Source organism: Mercenaria mercenaria, chromosome 3 (genome assembly GCF_021730395.1).
Source record: "Mercenaria mercenaria strain notata chromosome 3, MADL_Memer_1, whole genome shotgun sequence".
NCBI lineage: Eukaryota > Metazoa > Mollusca > Bivalvia > Venerida > Veneridae > Mercenaria > Mercenaria mercenaria.
The window spans coordinates 89,684,442-89,705,897 of NC_069363.1; the positions used below are offsets into that span (position 1 = coordinate 89,684,442).

The 21,456-nt window shown below is 34.0% G+C and overlaps 1 protein-coding gene across 2 annotated transcripts; it reads right to left on the reverse strand.

The window, feature by feature from the left end:
* Window positions 1-741: 741 nt before the first annotated feature.
* On the reverse strand, window positions 742-9,356 carry LOC123523363 (protein toll-like). 2 transcript variants are annotated; one of them, XM_053539231.1, is made up of 2 exons: window positions 9,073-9,356; window positions 742-3,778 (listed from the first exon to the last, which is right to left on the reverse strand). In XM_053539231.1, the coding sequence occupies exon 2, from the start codon at window positions 3,771-3,773 to the stop codon at window positions 1,899-1,901; it is 1,875 nt and encodes a 624-aa protein (XP_053395206.1). In that variant the 5' UTR covers window positions 3,774-3,778; window positions 9,073-9,356; the 3' UTR covers window positions 742-1,898. The 2 variants fall into 2 exon arrangements, with proteins under 2 accessions (XP_053395206.1, XP_053395207.1); XM_053539232.1 differs by lacking the exon at window positions 9,073-9,356 and adding an exon at window positions 8,320-8,374.
* Window positions 9,357-21,456: the final 12,100 nt, after the last annotated feature.

The following is a 21,456-nucleotide window of genomic DNA, read 5'->3' on the forward strand; positions in this document are numbered from 1 at the left end:
CCAAGCAACGGTTTTACAAAGACAGTTTGAACAGACAATATAATTCCTAAGGATTAGAAATTATAGTGACACTGAAACCGAAGTGGTTACTAAGGACTATTTTCGTTGAACGAATGGACCGCATAGCGTAACGAAGGGTCAAAATGGGTCATCACAACCGTACAAACATCAGTTTGGTATATGTTTCTTTATCTTTTTACAGATTTTATTGCTTTTATATTATAGACTTTCTGTCGTTTACTTATTGTGTATTTTTATGCCATTATAGTTGCAGGTGATATACCTTGTTTAAAGACTTAAAGTAAGAAATGAAAAACACAACAACATGTCCCTTTTTGATACATACAATTTTATGCATCTGTGGAGCAGAAGGGTTTTTCATATTCTGCAGACTATACGAGTGAAATTACGAAGATGTATTTCATAGCCGGAACTAAACTATGCTACGTTCATCTTTTATTTTGACTGATAAAAAATTCTGCCTAACTTTGGAAACATTTGACATACGTCCAGACGCTCATATTTTGAACGCTCAGTAATGCAAGGCAATCGAGATGACACGTTTGTTAATTTTTAAATACACAGCGTAGCGTATCTGAAGGTTCAGGAGGGTAAAATAAATTTAAAATATCATTAGACAAATGTTATATATATTTTCGCAAAAGGAGCCTTGAAATATTCTTAGTAGTTTGTATATAATTTGACTAATGGAGGAATGTTGATATCAGCTGGAAACAAATACGTGGTGGACACATTTTTTTATTTTCATTTAACTATCGTTTAAAATTTTTAACATCTCAAACATTATCAGCAAACATTTCAAGCAAACATCTAAAATACAGTAAATTTTGTATCTCCTGACTGAAAATTAAAAAAGGCCACTGCCGCACGTTGGAATTTTGTTGAAAATTACCTTTTCTTGCTGATATCTTTTTTTTACATTTGAAGATGAATCTTTAATATAGCTGAGAGATATAGGATTTATTACAGGAACTATTACCCTGACAAAGCCCGATTTGTATATATAACCAAAGTGAACCTTTTAATATAATAATATTTTGACACATGAATATATCTCACGGTATAATATAAATACCTAGGCCTATGAGAAAGCCAAACAAAACAATTTGAAATAACTTTTCAGCATGAAAGTTATACGGTTGTAATACAAACATATTTACCATCATTATTAATCAATACTTCATAAGAAAATATTGCGCCAATATTTTAATGCTAATGATATGAAATAACTATTCAAGACCACATAGAATATATTATGACGGTTTCGTTCCTATAAGTACATGAAGAGTATTAAGTTTTAATCAAACTGCTCTTCTTTCCATCTCACTGCATGCTAAAGAACGGAACTAATCAGTACATCCTTTTCCTACCAAGATGCATGTTTCAAACATAATATGATAATTCATTCTTCGAACCGTCACGTGTGGAGCAAATTAATACATTCATTACATTGCCACACCACACGTTGTACAATTAAACTAATTAATCCTTTCTCTCCCTACTGACATGCAGCATTTTATGAAGAATGGAACTAGTAAATACCTTCTTCGTACCGCAAGGCTGCATGTTTGAGAATGGAACTGGAAAGATTATCGAAGTCTGGTACAAGTTCCATTTGACCATTTTCCTTAGTAACGAGTTTGGCTCGTGTAAACTGTCTAAATATTTTCAATATTAAAGGTGGCATAATTGTTAAGTCAATATCCTCTTTGCAAATAAGAATAATGGGTTTCTCAAGTTCGTAGGCTTCGCGAACTTCCATCTGACACCAGTGGCTTTCGCAGAATCTGTTTGAAATCACAAAAACTGCAACACAACTATCTGAAATACATCGTAATATTTCATCAACGATTGGAAATCCTGGATTTATCTGCTGATCACCAAAACATACTACTTCCCCCTCTATCCTCTATTCCCGTCAATGCTTTCAACGATTCTCTTAGATTTTCATAAATTAGACTGATGGTAGGTCCTTCGTCTTCACTGGAAAACGATAAAAAGCATAAAAACTTCTGTTCTACTAATCCGTTTTTAAAATCTTCTAGAAAATTTTCCCTTTTTCGTACTATTTCTCGTTTTCGTTTCCTGTATACATTGAACGTAATAGCTAGAGAGATGATGCAGAGAATTGCTATACCTGCTGACACTGAAATTTTCACTACTGTTGAACGTATACACAGAAACCTTGTTTCGTCAACTGCTTTATCATTAACTGCAATATCATTGCCATCGAAGGTACACGTATATTTTCGTTTTATGTTTGTTAACCATGTAATAAACGGTTCTGACTTGCAATTGCAAAGCAATGGATTATCAGAAAAACTGATTTCGACAGGTTTTGGCATATTATGTGTCAGGAAAACAAGATTTCGCAAGTCGGAACCATCAATATAGAGTATCTTATTGCTTTTCATGTTCAGAAAAAGTAAGTTGATTAGATGTCGTATTTCAAAACTGATTGAAGCGAACTCATTGTGGGATAAATCTAGTTCAGTCAAGTTGATATTATTAGAAAACATTGTGGTAGGTAACCAGCTTAACTGATTATGTGAAAGATCCAGGTGTAATAATTGTTTGAATGTAAGGAAGAGATACCGAAATTCTACAAAGGATGTCATAAGATGCAGTTTATTGTGAGCAAGTTGGAACATTTTTAACGACAAGACAGATCCAAAGGCAAAAGGGGATAAATATTCCAAATCGTTTAAAGATAAATCAAGTTCATACAAGGGCATTTTGCTTGGCCACAGTATAGTTGAATTGAAAATATGTAACTTATTAGATCTTAATTGTAGTGATTCTAAATTAATATTACACTTTGTTAAGTTGACAAAAGAATTGTTTATATCCATACTTCTAGAAATCATTCCATTTAATTTCAAATTTTCAACTCTGAAATACAGTCTGTTTATGTAGTTATCGTAAGTGTTATTACATTTTACATTAATTGTTTTGTTTGATAGGAAATTATAATCTAGTTCAAAGAATCTAGACTGAATAAGGGATGCATCTAAACTTTTCACTTTTGACAGTAAACCTTTCAATAGCACGTCTAGCTCTGATTTGTCACTGCTGATCACCAGCGTGGTATTTGAAATATCTAAATCATGTAAATGATACGAACGATTTTCTGTCTGGAATGGACCCTTAAATAGTAAGTTACATCCACTTAAACTTAACTTCCTTATTTCCAATTTACTAATTATTTCAAAAAATGCTTGATCAAAATCAAAATTATGAGAACCAGTAGAGGCAAACTGGTCAAGAATTAATGCGTCTAAGCGGTTATGTGTCTCAAGCATTGACAAAAGACCTCTCGCACTGAAATTAGAACATGACGATAGATTTAATGTGTGCAGCGTTGTCAATCCGTACATAATATTTCTCTGATTTTGCTCATTGTTAAACCTTAAACGAGGGGAATGTATTCCGAGTGTCTTTAAAGTAGTGAGAGAGAAAAAGTTGTAGTCATATAGACGTAAATTCACATAGAGATTCACTGTTATATCCAAGAAATCTATTGACATCCAGGTACTATTCGTAAATGTTTCATTCTTTATCATGACATGCAAAAAGTCATTCACAATAACTCTTGACATATTATCAGGAAGAACGTATGGTAGACTGTGTTCACGTTTAACTGATGATTCGTCAGTTAAACAATCATCCATTCCATTGATCTTTGTTCCTCCGTATAAACCAGTCATAAAGACCAGAACAGTAAAGAAAAGGTTCTTCTGTAGCAGAAGCATGTTTTCTGAAATATAACGAGACAATAAAGTAATGATACGATAATGATTTCGGACATTGTTAAATTGAGTGAAAATGACTCCAAGTTTGAGGTATGTACATGTTTTCATCGAAATATTGAGAAACACGTGCACCTTTATACACTTGTAGGCTATATCAACCAGCCGTCTTACATTTTTATGAATGACATTATCTATGATGAACATAGTTATGAAAATATATTTAGAAGTAGCTCAATTTACAGTGTGAAATTCACTGAAGACTATTGACACGATCGTGTCTTCTTGTTGCAGCGGACACAATGTCTAACTTTAAAGCCATGCCTCACAAGAATATCTCGCCTAAGATACGTCATAATGTATTGAATGAATAATAAAAACAGAATATAGGTGGCGAGATATGCTTTACTGATTTAATATCTTGGTATGTGAAATTTACCTGCACTCTACAATCAAATCAAAATCAGTCCTCTATGAGTTAGTCCTTAATTTTGAATGTCACATCTTAAAGTACGTTACATGGTAAGATTCTAGATGATTGTGACTCGATAAAACCGATCAATAAAGGTAATATGAATATTCGCAAAATGCGATACATAGAATGATAAACATGAAAAGATAGGAGGAAGTCATGGAAAGTATCCATTTAAATTGCAAAATACCATAAAGGGAAGTCAGACAATCCAGTAATCCAAATGAGTGAAATGTAATACAGTATAGAGAGGTTTTAGATTTAAAAATTCTTATTCCAATATTTACAAAGCTTTAAGATTGTTTTTATACATAAGTAGATTATATTCATACTAAACGCTTTAGTAACGATCTTCATTAGCAGCTGTTGTTAGCTCTGTTAATGTTGAGGACTTCATAAACAGACTCTATGAAATCGGGTCTGATCTACCCTTTTTTTTAACTTAGCTGTGTTCTATGGTTTGGTTTGATCTTCTGATATATTTGATTAAGTTGATATTAAGTTGATATAAATATATTTAAAGTATTTACCATTGTTATAATATATATAGAATATATTGCATGCATATTGGCTAATACATAGATGACAACGAAAAATATCACTGAGAGTTAAATACGTATGTACATTAATAATACCCTAGAGGGTTCCAATACCGTTATTACTATTTCAACAATCCTTGATGCTTTCTGACAAATGAATATGTATAAATGTATAAAGGGTAAAATATGTTAACTTTTATGGATGTCACGAAATAGTTTCGAAATTACAGCAGTTCATTAGGAAAAGGAAAGAGAAAGAGGTTAAGGTACAGAATATACTATAAAATTTACTAATAAATACAAAATCAGACTGATTCTCTTTGTTGGAGAACATGTGGAAAACGGAAACGAGCATATATCGACAACTTTTAAAGATACATTAAACGGGAAAAACTGACAAGATTGTATATGTTTGAAAGGAATTACATGTTATTCAAAAATATGTATTCCTAAGCATAATATCACTACACGTTTATTTAAAATGGGCGCGACTCCATTATCAAACTGTTACATTTTCATTTTAACTTAACAAAGACACAGGAACACTTCAAAAGATCTTAGTTTAAAAAGTGTTTTAAAAAACAAGCAAATTCGATGAACTGGTATCCTCCACCGAATATGTTCGTGTTGAAGAATGGAAAAGATTTATATACGGTTAAATGTTTAGGATGTTACAAAGAAGAAAATAATTTCATTAATTCGAACTTAAAAGAACGGAATTCCTAAATTCGAAATGTGGGCGGTTGTTGTAGGGGTAGGGGGAGGGGGGAGGGGGGAGGGGTTACAACAACTTCACATGTTGATGATTATTGATTAAAATAAAATAATGCGGATGAAGGTGCACATGAATGGGGTGACTTGGCGGAGGGGAGAAGTGGGGGAAGTGTGCAACTTTGCATGTTGATAAATAGGCATGGAAGATTTAAAATAAAAATGATAAACTGAAAAAAATAATTGTTGGGTAGGATTGAGAGAGTGAGGGGTATGACCAGGGTGGTGGGGTTGACCGGGTGTGGGTACACAACCTCACAGATTGATAAGAAATGTTGGTGGAAAAAGTTAAAGACATCAAATGAATTCTTACTTATTGGTTAGTTTGTTATATACATATATGTGTGTTTTTTTTAAACAATTAAAGCGTAATAACTCTGAAGTTGCTGAAGAGATCCTGACAAAATTCAGTGTGCGCTTCCATACTATGATGATCTAAATTCATATTAAGTTTCATAGTTCCTGCTGAAATATTTCAAAAATTACGAAGCAGAAATATTTATAGTACCCTATACAGTTAACACTAGAACCTTGTAAGGACCATAACTTTGGTGTTACAATGGCAATCTGACTGAAACTTGGCATGTATATGAAGCCTTATCTAAATGTTTCAAACCACTTCCTAGATATAGGTAAGGACGGATGGACGAACGACGCCAAAACTATGATAAAAATAGAGAAAGTTAATAACCACTGGTGGCAAAGCATGACATGAAATATTGTAGGCTCTGTTTAACTGAACCTGTTTATGAACGATTATAGAAATGCGAGCTACCGTGCATGCCCTCTAGTTCCGGGTTTAGTAGAACTTAACTTTAACATATGTTCTAAGTAACAGAATTTAATCTAGATACACCCCCAAGCAGTTTACATGGAACATTTAATAATAAACAATTGCATGAAAAGAGACATAGTTATCATCCAAAGTTAGAATAAAGCTTTGCATTAAACAAGAAATCAATGGGCAGAGTTGTAGTTTAGAGTAGGGATCTGAGTTTCTTGAGCCTGTATATTAGCGAAATTGCCAAACGACAAAGTTGTGCAGGCAACATAGCACAAGGGTGATTAACAATACCCAAAATTATAAAAGCCGGAGTACCGGAACCGCCCAACCGTCCATAAATGTTCACGCTTGAAAATTAAACAAAACACACAAAAACAAATTTTGCTCTGAATTGTCTAAAGAGACAAAATACATCAGTTCCGATCTAAGATATTTTTATTTTAAAACGTATCTGAAAGAAAAAAATCCTTATTGTACCAGATACGACTGAAAATCCGATTTATGTTAGTAATACACTAACACGTGTGATATACATCATATTTGTTAACTGCATCATAATCAGAACAGCCTCGTTGGACATTACTGATTAGAAAGTGCATAAGCGTACAGTCTCTTCTCCTACAAACTCTGGAAATCAGCCGGCATGCATCGCGTTTGGTCCAGTCAGAATCCTTTTTTTACCAACCAGTTTATTATCGCGTCCCTTTTTCTCTAACTCAGCCTTTGCGCCATTGCCTCAGAGACATGCCTAGCTGTTGCTTTATTGGATTTTGCTGGATATGTTTCCTTTGTTAATTCAGCGATTTCGTTTTGTTTCTATCTTTCCTCCTAGACATTCCATTTGAATTTTCCTTTTAGACTAATTTGTAACTTGCGTTGCGTAGATCTATTGGTGGTTCCTTATATGTACAACCAGCACTAATTTCTATTCTTTATCGCTTAACATCAGATTCGCAAGAACCTAACATTTCCAAATGTACATGATGTTTAGTTTTATCTTTCCCTTTATATTCATCAATAAGTGTGATATATCATGGAAAACACCTGAATACCCATGAATCATGAACCGGGCATATTTGAAATATATTTTCTCCCTTTCCTTCCCAATTTCAAACCTTAAGATTTTTTACACTGTTTTATAACTTTTCGCACTTACAATACGTATTGGTGGTCCTTTATATATGTCAAGTTGTATGTGCAGACATGTTTAGTTTTAGAATTTAATCATACTATAATCTATTATTAATTTAAAAAAAAAACACAAAAAAAACAGGGAATCAAAATGGAAATACTACGCTCCAAAAACGCAGTCTCCTAAAAACGATACTCACACACTCGCAAACACACGATGACAAATCGAATCAGGATCTGAGTGGGCACCGCCTAGGAACAGTCAGTGACAAACCCACCACTAAGGAGCTTAAAGGGACTGGTCTCCAGATCGTTCGACAAGAGTTCATAATTCACTCATTCTGCTATAGCGCTATCGGTTATAACGACGGGAAAATGTTTTTATTGCCGTGGCGGTCCGTGATTCGATTCCTGACACGGTTATCTTTTATTCTTTTTTAGGAATTCTTAAAAAAATATTTAGAAACCGAAACTCATATTCTAATGCTCATAATATGACCAAGCTTCAATTTGAATTAAAGATTATTTTTAGCCAAATCTGGAGGACAGTGCCTTGGAACCGGTTTATGGTGCGCAACTAACCCCACTTATACCCCCAACATGTTCCGAAGTCACGGGACAGTGTAAATATAAGTTATCCCCCATGTGAATCTTTTAAGGAATTGCATGAAAAACACAAAACTGCCCCTGTATAATCTTATTTAAAACAAACGTTAAGACCAAAAAAAAAAAAAACGCATGCACTCAATGACTTTGCAGAAGACAGAACATAAAGGAAAAACACTTAAGAGTCCTACGAAATAGACCAAAAGGCAGAAATCAAAACAGTTCAGTTCTGGTGAGATTACATACTTCTTATCACAGGGTACTATGTCTCGTTGAACCGTCAGAGGGAAGCGTAGCGTCTAAATGTAAACGGATTGAACAGTCTTTTAATAAAACGTTTGACAATTATACAAAATAAAATTGGAAAATCAACATGACCCAGAATCTTACGAAGTTTGTTAACCACAGCCACATAATCATCAATCGGATTTTGAAATACCTTCTCACAGAAGTGCTTTTAAATCATTACTGCATTTTAAAACCGAATCAGAATAACAATAGTAAAATTTAGCAAAATATCTGTTTGTGATAAAATGATTACGTTCTTTGAAATCCTCAACAAGAATCTGATATTTCATACTGTTCACAGTGTTTAGTTTTATCATTTTATGTAAATGATACTGATATTTTTTGGAAAACACTTGATCACACGGAAATGCGAACCGAGTACATTGTATATCTGAAAAATCAGGTTATTTTTAAATATAAAATCAGTGTATTCACAGACTCGCGAAATGACCACCATGTAAATCAATTACATATATTTTCATATTCTACTTCCGACATTTTTCACTCATAGCTTTATGAACAGAACACAATATTATAATGTTCCTCTAGATTAAATATTTTTCTGTACTATTTTTGTAACTAAAGTACAGGTACATGTATAAAGAATGGTAGAGCAGAGAAAGAAATAGATTAATTTTAAAAATTGTGTAAGTATTATGTTACTTTTGACAGTATGTTATTAATTGAACTGCAATAATGATAAGCTCAAACCTTCATCAGTTAGTCCACTTTTACTTATATTTGAAGTATCACCTATTATGGCGGATATATTATAGTTTAAAGCAAAGAATGATTAATTATACTTCCTTATGCAGCGAAACATTGAAATTTAAGAAGACTCGACCTGGTTTGAAAATCGTACCAGATGTCGCGGTTACCAATGCAAATCTTCATTATTTGAAGAAAACATATCAACGACTATATAAATATACGGAAGAATAAAATCTGCAATAATATCTTTTTGAAGCGCAACAAAGCAAAATAATTGCAAATCCGGTTTTACAGAGTCTGTTCATGAAAGGTAATGAAATATAGGACACCACTCAACTGAGATGTTGCTTTGGTGATTTTTAATGGAAGTAAAATGTATTTGATGATGTAACAAAGACATGAAATGCTTGGTAGTATTTCACCTTATTTTCCATGTTGCATAACATTGCCAAATTTAAAGGATATCGATTAGGTTGGAAAAAACACCAACCGACCTGCATAATTACTATTCAATTCTTTCCATTGGCCTCACTATAAACTCTAACAATGCTCTTAATGACTAAATGAACACCTTTGAAACAATTATGTTTACATAAAAGAATTTCTGAATACTAAATACTTACTATATAGAAAAAAGGTTTGGAATGCCATATTGCCATAAAATTGACAGCTGTTATATGCATGTAGAAGTCTTCTACAAATATAACTAAACATAAAGATCTTTCGAACAAGCATTTTTATCCCCCCTCCTCCCTCCCCACTCCTCCTTCGAAAAAGGAGGGGTATGTTATTTTGCAGATGTCGGTCTGTCGTTCGGTCTGTCGGTATGTAGACAAATTGGTTTCGGATGATAACTCAAGAACGCTTGAGCCTAGAATCATGAAACCTGATAGGGAGGTTGGCCATGACCAGCAGATGACCCTATTGATTTTGAGGTCAGTCAGTCAAAGGTCAAGGTCACAGTGACCTGGAACAGTTAAACGGTTTCCGGATGATAACTCCAGAACGCTTGGGCCTAGGATCATGAAAGTTGATAGGATGGTTGGTCATGACCAGCTAATGACTCTTATTGATTTTGAGGCCAGTAGTACAAAGGTCAAGGCTACAGTGACCCGAAACAGTTTAACCGTCACCGGATGATAACTCAAGAACACTTGTGCCTAGGATCATGAAAGGTTTATCATGACCAATTAATGACTTCTATTGATTTTGAGATCAGTAGATCAAAGGTCAAGGTCACAGCGTCCCGGCGCAGTTAAACAATTTCCGGGTGATAACTCGAGAACTCTTGGACCTAGGATCATAAAAGTTGACAGGACGATTGATCATGACCAGCAAATGACATCTAATGATTTTGCGGCCAGTAGATCAAAGGTCAAGGTCACAGTGACCCAGAACAATTAAACGGTTTCCGGATGATTATTCAAGAACGCTTGTGCCTAGGATCATGAAACTTGGTAGGGAGGTTGGTGATGACCAGCAGATGACCCTATTGATTTTGAGGTCAAAGGTCAAGGTCAAAGTGACTCGGAACAGTTCAGTGTTTTCCGGACGATAACCTGAGAAAGTTTGGGCCTATGATCATGAAAGTTGATAGGGGGGGGCATCAGATGATCTCTATTGATTTTGAGGTCAAAGGTCAAGGTCAAAGTGACCCAGAACAGTTAAACCATTTTAGGGCTATAACTTGAGAACACTTTGGCTTAGGATCACTAAACTTAATAGGCAGGTTGATCATGATCAGCAGATGACCTGTCTTGATTTTGAAGTCAGCAGGTCAAAGGTCAAGGTCACATTGACCCAGAATAGTAGAACTTTTGGGTACATTTACCAAATAATTTATGTTCCTTGTGCAATTACTGAATGTATCAAGGGGGGCATTTCGTGTTCTACGAGCTCTTGTTTCAAATCAAGACCTCTTTCTACCAAAGATTTTAGACAATCGATAGGTTGTGTTTTTATGCTACCCTGACCATCGATTTGCTATGAAAGTTATATTTTTACAGGTAAAAATGATAAAAAATAACTGATTGTTGTAATTGTTGTTTTTCATATCAATTTAATGAAACCAAGGCTAATGCCCTATGACTTTAAATGTGGCTAGAATTACATCATTGATATAAACTAGCTGCATATGAAACAGTAATTGAAATTCAAATGGACTGTTCATTTGATGTACTGAAATTCATCACCCTTACGTCTCCGAGCACAAGATTCAGCGAAACTGTTACAAAAGCAATTTGTGCCGACTCCATGATCCAAAAGAATTAGAAAATATTAACACACTGATTCCGAGGTCTTTGATTAAGAAACTCTTCTCTTTCTACTTGTGGTTTCTAACTCCTGATTGTGATGTAGAATTCTATCATGTCTTGAAACAATACTGTCAGCTTAAGAAAGGCCAATGGTTCTATCGGGGTGCCTGTTCGAGCCTGTCACTATGTGCTTCTTATCTCTTCTGTTTCCCTGAATGACGCAAATTATTTCGATTTGACTTTAATTAAAAGAAACATGTGGTATTCTGATCGTTTTGCTGATGTGGAGTATGATATGAGAAACCAATGATTACATTCATTGTACAAATGGACCGCATAGAGAGTCGAAGTGGGTCATCACAACCGTACAAACATCGGTTTCGTACATGTTTATTTGTGTTTCTTTATGTTTGCTTTTTATGTTTTACAATAGCCTTTCTGTGGTTTAAATATTGTGTATTTGATTCCATCAAAATTATGGGTAATACGCCTGGCTAAAAGACTTAAAGTATGAAATTTAAAAAGCCATGTTCCTCCTTTTATATATACTATTTTATGCATCTGTGGGACATTAGAGATATATTTTTCATATTCTGCTGACTATTCAAGTGAATATACGAAGACGTACTTCACAGCCGGAACTATATGATGTTGCGTTCGTCTATTTTTCAATGTTGAAACAAACAATCTCAACGTTTTTCTTGACCTTTTGAAATCCAGTGATAAACCTCAGAAAAGGAAAGGATATTGTAGAAGTAGAGATACATCGGCCTACTTTTAAGAAGTCTTAACTCATATAACGTAACTGCTCAATGACAATTTATAAAAGTGTGCTACGTATAGGTCATTATATTGTACATTAGAGTAGTCAGTTTAGTATGTTATATGATATAAAAGTCGCATGTGGTCAGTATGTAATCAAACACTCGATATTGACTATTGATATTTTATAGAGAGAGAGAGAGATCACACCCGAGCGCGATGTTATGTCGTCAAATGACTTACTTATGTGTTTATTTTGGATAATGTTTCTTCCTTGTCTAGTGTTAGGCATTTAGGCCCACTGACGTCATTTTCAGTGTTATTTGGATCAAGAACGCTAGATACCATTTTACGAATTTCATTTGACGTCTTGTTTGTACTTTCCAACTGCTGTTGTGGACCTTTGACCAGTCCGACTCATAATTTCCTGTTCATCAATTCCAGATTCAGATAGACTAGTCAAAGAAGTTCGCTTGTCGCTGTAATTTGAGTAGTTTCCTTTTATCTCCGATTTCCTTCATAAATTTGTATTAACACCAACAGGCTGGTTCCCATAACGTATCATATTGTCTTATACAGGTCTTCTGTAGAAGTCTCCAAGAGAATTCACGTACGTCTCAAGATGGGTTACCATACATCTTGGGCCGGCGAAAATAAAAGTGAAAAAAATGTAGATCAAATGACTTGGACACTAATTTTACTAGATCTAATTATTTTTTTTTAGGTAGATTTATTATCAAAACTTAACAGTGAGGACTTAGATATACTCTAAACACATCGCACAGACACTCCATCTAGAATAAACAGACATAAAAATTGCCGAGATATTAAAAGTTGCTATTCAATAAAGACTGATTTTTCAACATTTGAAAAAAAAATATAAGTCAAAGATAATATGTTTTAATGGAAATAACTTCCTGGAGTACATGTATACTGACATGACATAGCGTACGTGACGTGTATAAACAGGCACATTGTAAAAAGGTAATTGGTCTTTTCAAATTTTATAGCACTATAATATTGCGGCTCTCAGCTACCGCTTCACTCGCAATAAATTCAATAAAATGTGTTATTTGAGCAATAGGTTGATACTAATACTAGGTAGACTGTAACATGGGCGTGTCCTTAATAGAAGGGTTCTGGAAGGATAAACTATCTTTTTCACATGGTAAATTTTGAATTTTGTAATCAAATTAACGCTATTTTTGGTGCGTTTTAGCTTGAAATGTTTTGTTGAATATGTACGTAATCGGCGCAAGACAATGGAGTAATTTTGTTTCCCTTCGATGAGTGTTATTTTGTACATTTTTGGAGTCTCAGTGTATGAATACATATTTATTATACAGACCCAAATAGGGATTCTTTTTACCCAAAAAGAGTCATATCGTGCACACCACACTCAAATGTCTCAGTATTACACACATGATTAGGTAGTTTTCGGTAGATAATCTCAACCTTACCTTTGAGATTTTTATTTCCATCACAAAACGCGTTAGCCAATACCACTGCACCATTTAGGTCTTGCGAATAGTTCTTTATAACTGCCTCCATATTATATTCTGTTTTCATGTTGAAAACACAATCAAGTGGAAATTCGGTAGAACATTTGTGAATAATGAAATATAAATGTGGCATGGTCTTCTATGTATTGTCTTATATCCTATTGTCATTATCTTGAACTTTCACCTAAAACACACAGTGCTAGACATTCAATTAAAACACACTTTATACAGAGATAGTTTAATGCATTATTTATTCATTGCTTCGTTTACGGGAAAACCACTCTTGTGCTGAAGTTCATGTATGAACATGGTCCAGAAATACAAAATCAAAACGTTACGTTTGTAATATGACTTTGTGATGGATTCAACTTGCCCCCTCAAGGAAGACACGAGTTGTTGAACCCAACGCTTTTTGTTGCTACTTTTGTACAAATGATATCATCGATCTTCTCATTATATGCAAGTAAACCAAGATATGAATTTTTAAGAATTCATGAAACAAAGATTCTAAACAACTGCGATATAACGATAATGATATTCTTCATTTGTTGTCTCACACTGGCCATGAATATCGTATTTACCTAAACTTTTTTTATCATCTAATGCCGTTTAACAGGTTTGTTCTTTTACTGGCCTCGGTAAAAAATAAATAAAAATTATACACATTTAAGGTACGCGATCGGTCGCTGATCCGCTCGTGCATACGTAGTAGATTAAAGTCATAGAGTTTAGAAGCGGAATTAATTTCTCTTACATGATCTTTAAGGTAATCTATCTTGCCTAAAACATGATTCACTTAGATTTAGTATAATGCTACGTGTAGTGATTTCTGATAATTGTTCAACATTAAAGACATACTTTTGTACGATTTATAGAATTTCAGTTGATCATGTTGATATACTTTAAGTATTAATAATAGTACACTCAACAAAATTCCTAATCGGTCAGTTTATATTTGTATTACTGTTTTGTTAATAATGTATGTATTTACACGAAATTGCACATGCCGACATTTGAATAGGTACTGCAGCATATTATTAATTTATTTTTGACCGACTCATCGCCAAAGTAACCGCATTTGGCGTTTTGCTTAATATTAGATATTTTGCACGTGCAGGACATGTACACTAACATGCACGAGTTTGTTAACACTTTTGGCATTTCTACTAGTCGAACTAGAAAAACACATATCATGGTGAAATTGACGCATGAGCAACGCAATCGAGCTGTCGGAATGCTGCTAGCTGGGACACATTTACGACACGTGTGTAATTATTTTTGCAATTTCAAAAGAATTTTGATGTAATTTGTTTGAAGCTGTTACTTTGCTGGTTATTTCCATTTGTAACCTTATTTCCGTTTACAAGAACCTTCAGTCGTTGGTTATCCGCGCTCTTTTGGCGAAATTCAACCAACGTACAATTAATTGAAGTGACCGATTTTGAACTGTGATGTATAATTCCGACAGCCCGGGCGCGTTGCTCTTGTGTCAATTTCACGATGATATGTGTTTTTCTAGTAGGACTTTCGTCAGTAACTTTGTTGAGTGTAATTACTAGAAATACAAACAAAAATACAGTTATTTTGTGGCGCGTCCATAAAAGGATATTCGTTTGAATTAATTTTGAAATCACGTGATCCCGAAGAATTTCCGATCGAACACGGAAAAACGATAAACATGAAAGTAGGACTTTTTAAAAAGACCACCCATGTCAGTCTAAGAAAGTACAGAAACATTCATTCGTTTCTCTGCACATGTTTTCACTTGAAGGGGATATTGCACGGCTATCGTAATGTTTAGTAGTATATTTCATAATGTGTAGTTTTTTTTTAAGATTTATGTTTTTTATTTGTTTTTATTTGGTATCTTTAAATTGATAAATTAAAAATCGGCTATCCGTCTGTACAATAATTCGCTCGGGTTATGCCCTCAAGAAATTATTCCGCGGCCATATAACCTCTTTCCATATATTAATAACGTATAAGTTTTCTAGACAGTATTTCTTAAATGAAGAAGGGTTCACTCCAAGCTGAATCATACTAGCAAAAAAATAAGAAGAAGAAAACAAGAGCTGTCTCCATAGGATGACACATGCCCCCGATGGCACTTTGAATGAATAGTTATGGCCGATGTTAGAGTTTAGGACCTTTGACCTATGGACCTGGGTCTTTCGCGCGACACGTCGTCTTACTGTGGTACACATTCATGCCCAATAATTTTAAAATCCATGCATGAATGACAAAGATATGGACCGGACACGCCCATCAATGCACTATCATGAAATATGACCTTTAACGTCTAAGTGTGACCTTGACCTTTAAGCTGCGGACCTGGGTCTTGCGCATGACACGTCGTCTTACTGTGGTACACATTCATGCCTAGTTATTTGAAAATCCATCCATGGATGAAAAAGATATGGACCGGACACGAATGCACTATCATGGAAAATGACCTTTAACGTCTAAGTGTGACCTTGACCTTTGAGCTACGGACCTGGGTCTTGCGCGCGACACGTCGTCTTACTGTGGTACACATTCATGCCAAGTTATTTGAAAACCCATCCATGGATGACAAAGATATGGACCGGACACGAATGCACTATCATGGAAAATGACCTTTAACGTCTAAGTGTGACCTTGACCTTTGAGCTAAGGACCTGGGTCTTGCGCGCGACAAGTCGTCTTACTGCGGTACACATTCATGCCAAGTTATTTGAAAATCCATCCATCGATGACAAAGATATGGACCGGACACGAAAATTGCGGACAGACTGACAGACCGACAGACTAACAGACCGACCGACAGACGGACAGACGGTTCAAAAACTATATGCCTCCCTTCGGGGGCATAAAAAACACTTATAGCTTCAGCTTTGATCTGTTTATCAAACTAATTTATGAAAACTACATAAAGTAAAAATATCGAAACATATTCAGAACTGTATTATTGTTCACCTTTAAAAGGTCAGGACGTCATTTCTATCACACTTTTCACCCACATTGTTTGAATAGGCCGAAGTACTTACATATATATTTGCCTTTAATATTTATTTAAAGTATTTTGTCTTAAAAACCATACTGCTGTAACCTTTACATAGGGATTCATCCGGCTGATATAACTTTTATAAATATGCCGTTGGGACATGACTTAAAAGCGTAACTATAAACTTATTTATCTGATATTGACCTATTAGTCTATTTTAAATGAGCAATTAAGAGCAGTCAAACACATAATTTACTTACTTTCACATAAACTAAAATGTTCCTACTGGTCTCATTCCTACAAATAAAAAATATGTGTTTGATGCAAACGTTTAATAAGCAAAAAAAAAATCACCAAATTTCCAATGTTTTAATACTTGCAGTCAAACTTCAGAGTTCCTTTGAATAATCTGTATGAACGGTAGGAACGTTCGCTTATTTTTTTCACTAAAGAAGAATACTGCATATACTCTCCCCATTAAAGGCAAACAAATGGGCTATTTCTTTAAACTGAAAGCATGAACGTGCACGATTTTCACACAGAACTATGAACCTGGCTTTATTCTTCTAACTGACTGTATGAAGGCCAGGGTAAATTAACCTATCTAAATGGTATTGTCTCAATATATTTCAGAAGTCAAGCGTCAAATACTACACAACTTCCTTTTCGCCGCTGTTGTAATATTTATAAATGGCAAAAATAAAGGAATTGTGACCAGCTGGATGAAAGACTGTTCTTTGAAAGAAACTTCTGTTATCTGTGAACACAGCCTACCAAATGCTCTGCCCGATAACGTATCAAGTATTAAAATTAAAGACCTTTTACTTGTCAGAATAAACAATGAAACATTTACACATAAGAGCCGGATGACGATACATTTCCTGGATATAACAGTGAATCTTCATGTGAAGTTTCATCTTTATGATTTTAATTTTTCCTTACTCAATCATTTAAAAACACTAGGAATACATTCCCCTTATTTATCATTTAACGACCAGAATCATATTCTTTATGGACTTATAAAGCTGCAGTCACTGAATTTGTCATCGTGTTATCATCTCAGTGCGGCAGCTATATAATCCATCTTAGAAAACACGAAAAACGCTTAGACACATTAATACTTGACCAGTTACGGACTGCTGGTGATCGCTTCCTAGTTTTAGACAACGCATTTTTCAAAATGGTTAGTAAACTGAAAATAAGGAAATTAAGTTTAAGTGGATGTAACTTATTATTAAGAGGTCCATTTCATATAAAAATGTATCAAATCATTTAAATGACTTGGATATTTCAAATACGACACTGATAGACATCAGTAATACGTCTTTAAGCACAACACTATGGATAACTGTATTATCTCATCTAAAGAGTCTTGATTTATCCCTTATTAAATCTAGATTCTTTGATATAGTTTATGGTTTATCAACAAGAAAAAATATATTTTTATATGCGACGAGAGTACCGATAAGTTCTTCAGTATTCTCAATGTTGAACGTTTGAAATTAAATGGAATATTATCTAGAAGTATAAGAATAAACAATTCTTTTTTTAACCTGTCAACATGTATAAGATCTCTGAAGTAATTACGGTTAAGATCAAATAAGTTACACTTTTTGAATTTAACAATACTTTGGTCAGACAGAATGCAACTCTATGAACTTGATTTATCTTCAAACGATCTGGAATATATATCCCCGTTTGCATTTGGAACAATCTTGTCATTAGAAGTATTTCACCTTGCTCATAATAAATTATATCGCATGTCCTCTTATATGGAATTCCAAAATCTGCTCTTCCCTTTTAAACATTTATGACACCTTGATCTGTCACATAACCAATTAAACAAACTTCCCTTTGAGTTTTTTCCTCATAATATTAATTTGACTTTACTAGATCTGTCCCACAATGACTTATCTTCAATCCGTTTTGAAATACGACCTCTAATTAACTTACGTTTTCTAAATATGGAACATAATAAGATCCTCTTCATTGAAGGTTCCGATGTAAGCAATCTTGCGTTGTTAATAGAAACTATGCCAAAACCTGTCGAAATCAGTTTTGTTCATAATCCTTTGCATTGCACCTGCAAGTCAAAAGAATATATTACTTGGTTGTCTTCGTATATTCAAGCAAACAAAAAATATAAGTATGTGTGTACATTAGAGGGCAATACGATTCCATTTGATGAAACTGCACTTGAAAATGTAAAGTTCCTGTGCATACGTTCAACAATAGTCGCAGTTTCAGTAACGATAGGCCTAGCAATATTTTGTGGTGTCTCTCTAGCAACTGCTATTGTTGTGTACAGGAAGAAAAAACAAAGAAAAACAAGAAAACGGTTCAGTTTTCTAGAAGATTTTAAAAAGGGATTACTGGAATAGAAGTTTTTATGCTTCTTAGCGTTTTCCAGTGAAGATGAAGGACGTGAAATCAGTCAATTTTATGAACAATTAAAAGAATCATTAAAAGCATTGACAGGAATAGAGCAAGAACTGGTATGTGTTGGCACCAGACAGTTTAATCTAGGATTTCCCATCGTTGATGAAATATTACGCAGTATTTCGGAAAATTGTGTTGCAATTTTTGTGGCTACAAACAACTTCTGTGAAAGTCGTTGGTGTCAAATGGAACTTCGAGAGACCTACGAGCTAAATAAACCCATAATACTTATTTGCAAAGAGGAAATTGACTTAACAATCACCCCACCTTTAATGTTGAAAATATTTAAGCAATTTACACGAGGTAAGCTTGTCTCAAAGGAAGATGGCGAAATTGAAATTTTTCCAGACTTTGAAAAACTCTCCAAATGAATTGTAAAACATGCAGCGTTGAGATACGAAGAAATTATTAACTAGAAATATATGCATTGCGTGTAGTGATACACCTGTATTCTGTTATGAATTTATTTGATTGTATTCGTAAATTTCATCGGTATTATTTATTTCATATCATAATATTCAAGTATTCATTTTTGATTTTACAATTTTTGTGCTAAGAAGTTTAAAAGCAGTAATAAAATATATTACGTTCAAACACAAAACAATGCTGCAAACACGTTTTAAAGCTAGTTAATAATTTTTTCGACATTAATGGATTCGTTCGAGATTTTAACAATATATCATCTACATTTATTTATGTTTGCTTAATACCTGTTAGATATTTTAAAATCTGGTTTGCACAACCAAGGGAAAATTATTTAGCAAAATTGTGAATTAAATAAAACGTTATTTGCCTACGGAATGATATGATATGAGTTTTAGAACGTTATTTGCCTATGTTATGACATGCTATGAACTTTTGTATGACAATTGTTAAAGACTTGCAATGAAATTACATTTTTAGCCATGCAAGGTTGTGATATTATTACTTCCATTTGCCTACTATTTCTAATAATTATTTTTTATTGAAAAATGCAGTAGAAAGTATTATTGAATTCAGTGTTTTTATAACCTCCCTTTAAGACTCTAACTGTACAAGCGAAGTACTTAAAGAAGTGTTTTGTTAAACCAATATCTATTTGGTCAGCTGTTTTATCCGTTTTTAATATATCAGAAACGTTCAAATCAATCTATTTTGAGACAGAGAGGGCAGGTGTGTAGTTGATTTACAGTTTGTTACTTCATAGTCCTGTTTCATTGTGTTTGACTTAACTTCATGAAGGGCAATTTTTGTTCCTTTTGAACGGATCTAGATTTACTCTGATATTTGTTTTCTGCATTTTTAGGAAAATTCTATTGTACTACAACCATATATTTTCTTTGATTGCGTTTTGAGATATTTCCCTTCATTTGCTTATAGCATTTCGGCCAAAGGTATTACTGAAAACTATTCTAGAGATTTTGTTGAGCTTTCATACAACGACAGACAACATTAAGAGATAGTGCTATACAAAAGGACAATAACTTTACTTTGATTAGTATTTCAGTTATCTCCTTTAAAATCATGTAGTTGTCCGGGGCATAACACAAGTGATGCAATTTTTCACACTTCTAACGGGTAACTGGGAGTGCAGTGTTTAACAAACAAAAATATTTACTTTGCCCATCTCTGTTTTATCTCCCTTTATTTTTCATAATAGTTATCAAAGTAAAACCGAACTGTTCACTGGGTTATGAAATGAACTGACATTTCATAAATTGATAAACAGAAAACATTTTTCTAAAGTGTGATTTGCAAGAATCATAACTATTAGATGTCTTTACTGTATGGTTCTCTTTTGTCTTTTCCCGTGTTAGAAGCATACCATAAAGACTTCGAAGCAAGTGCTTTGACACGGTACGCAATGACAGAATATCGTCAAAAAGTGGAATTTACAAGAGTTATGTCCTTTTGTTATTACTTTCCATTGTCTGTGAAATAACTGGAAAAGTTTTTGAAAATCAATCTGGAGAGCCACAAGTATGGTGGAGAAGCAGAGTTATAGCAATTGAGGTGTTTATGCACAATTTTACTTGCATACCTAAACTTTTCACTATTACAAAATGTTTCTTCTATTGGACTACCTTTTACATGAAACGTAGGCTCGTACGAGAGATTGCCTTATCGAGCATGGCTAATGTTAAAAAATAAGACAAGATTTTCCTAATTATAAACTTAAATATGTGGAGAGTACGGTTAATTGTTACTGCCATTTCTAATATCTCGATTGAGATGAAGTGTTTAGCACAATTATACTAGTGGTATTTTCTCAGTGGCCTTATCCACACTGCCTCAGAGGCCACTAGTGAATACAGAGAGTATTCATTTTCTTGTATATGCAACTATGTAAAAAATCCCTTTTGTATGAGGAAATGATTTTATTTACATTGTGTTCTCCAGCTTGTTGAAAATAGGGTAAGTGCGAGGTTGGCATGCAAAACGCGTTTAAACCATCCAGTTACCT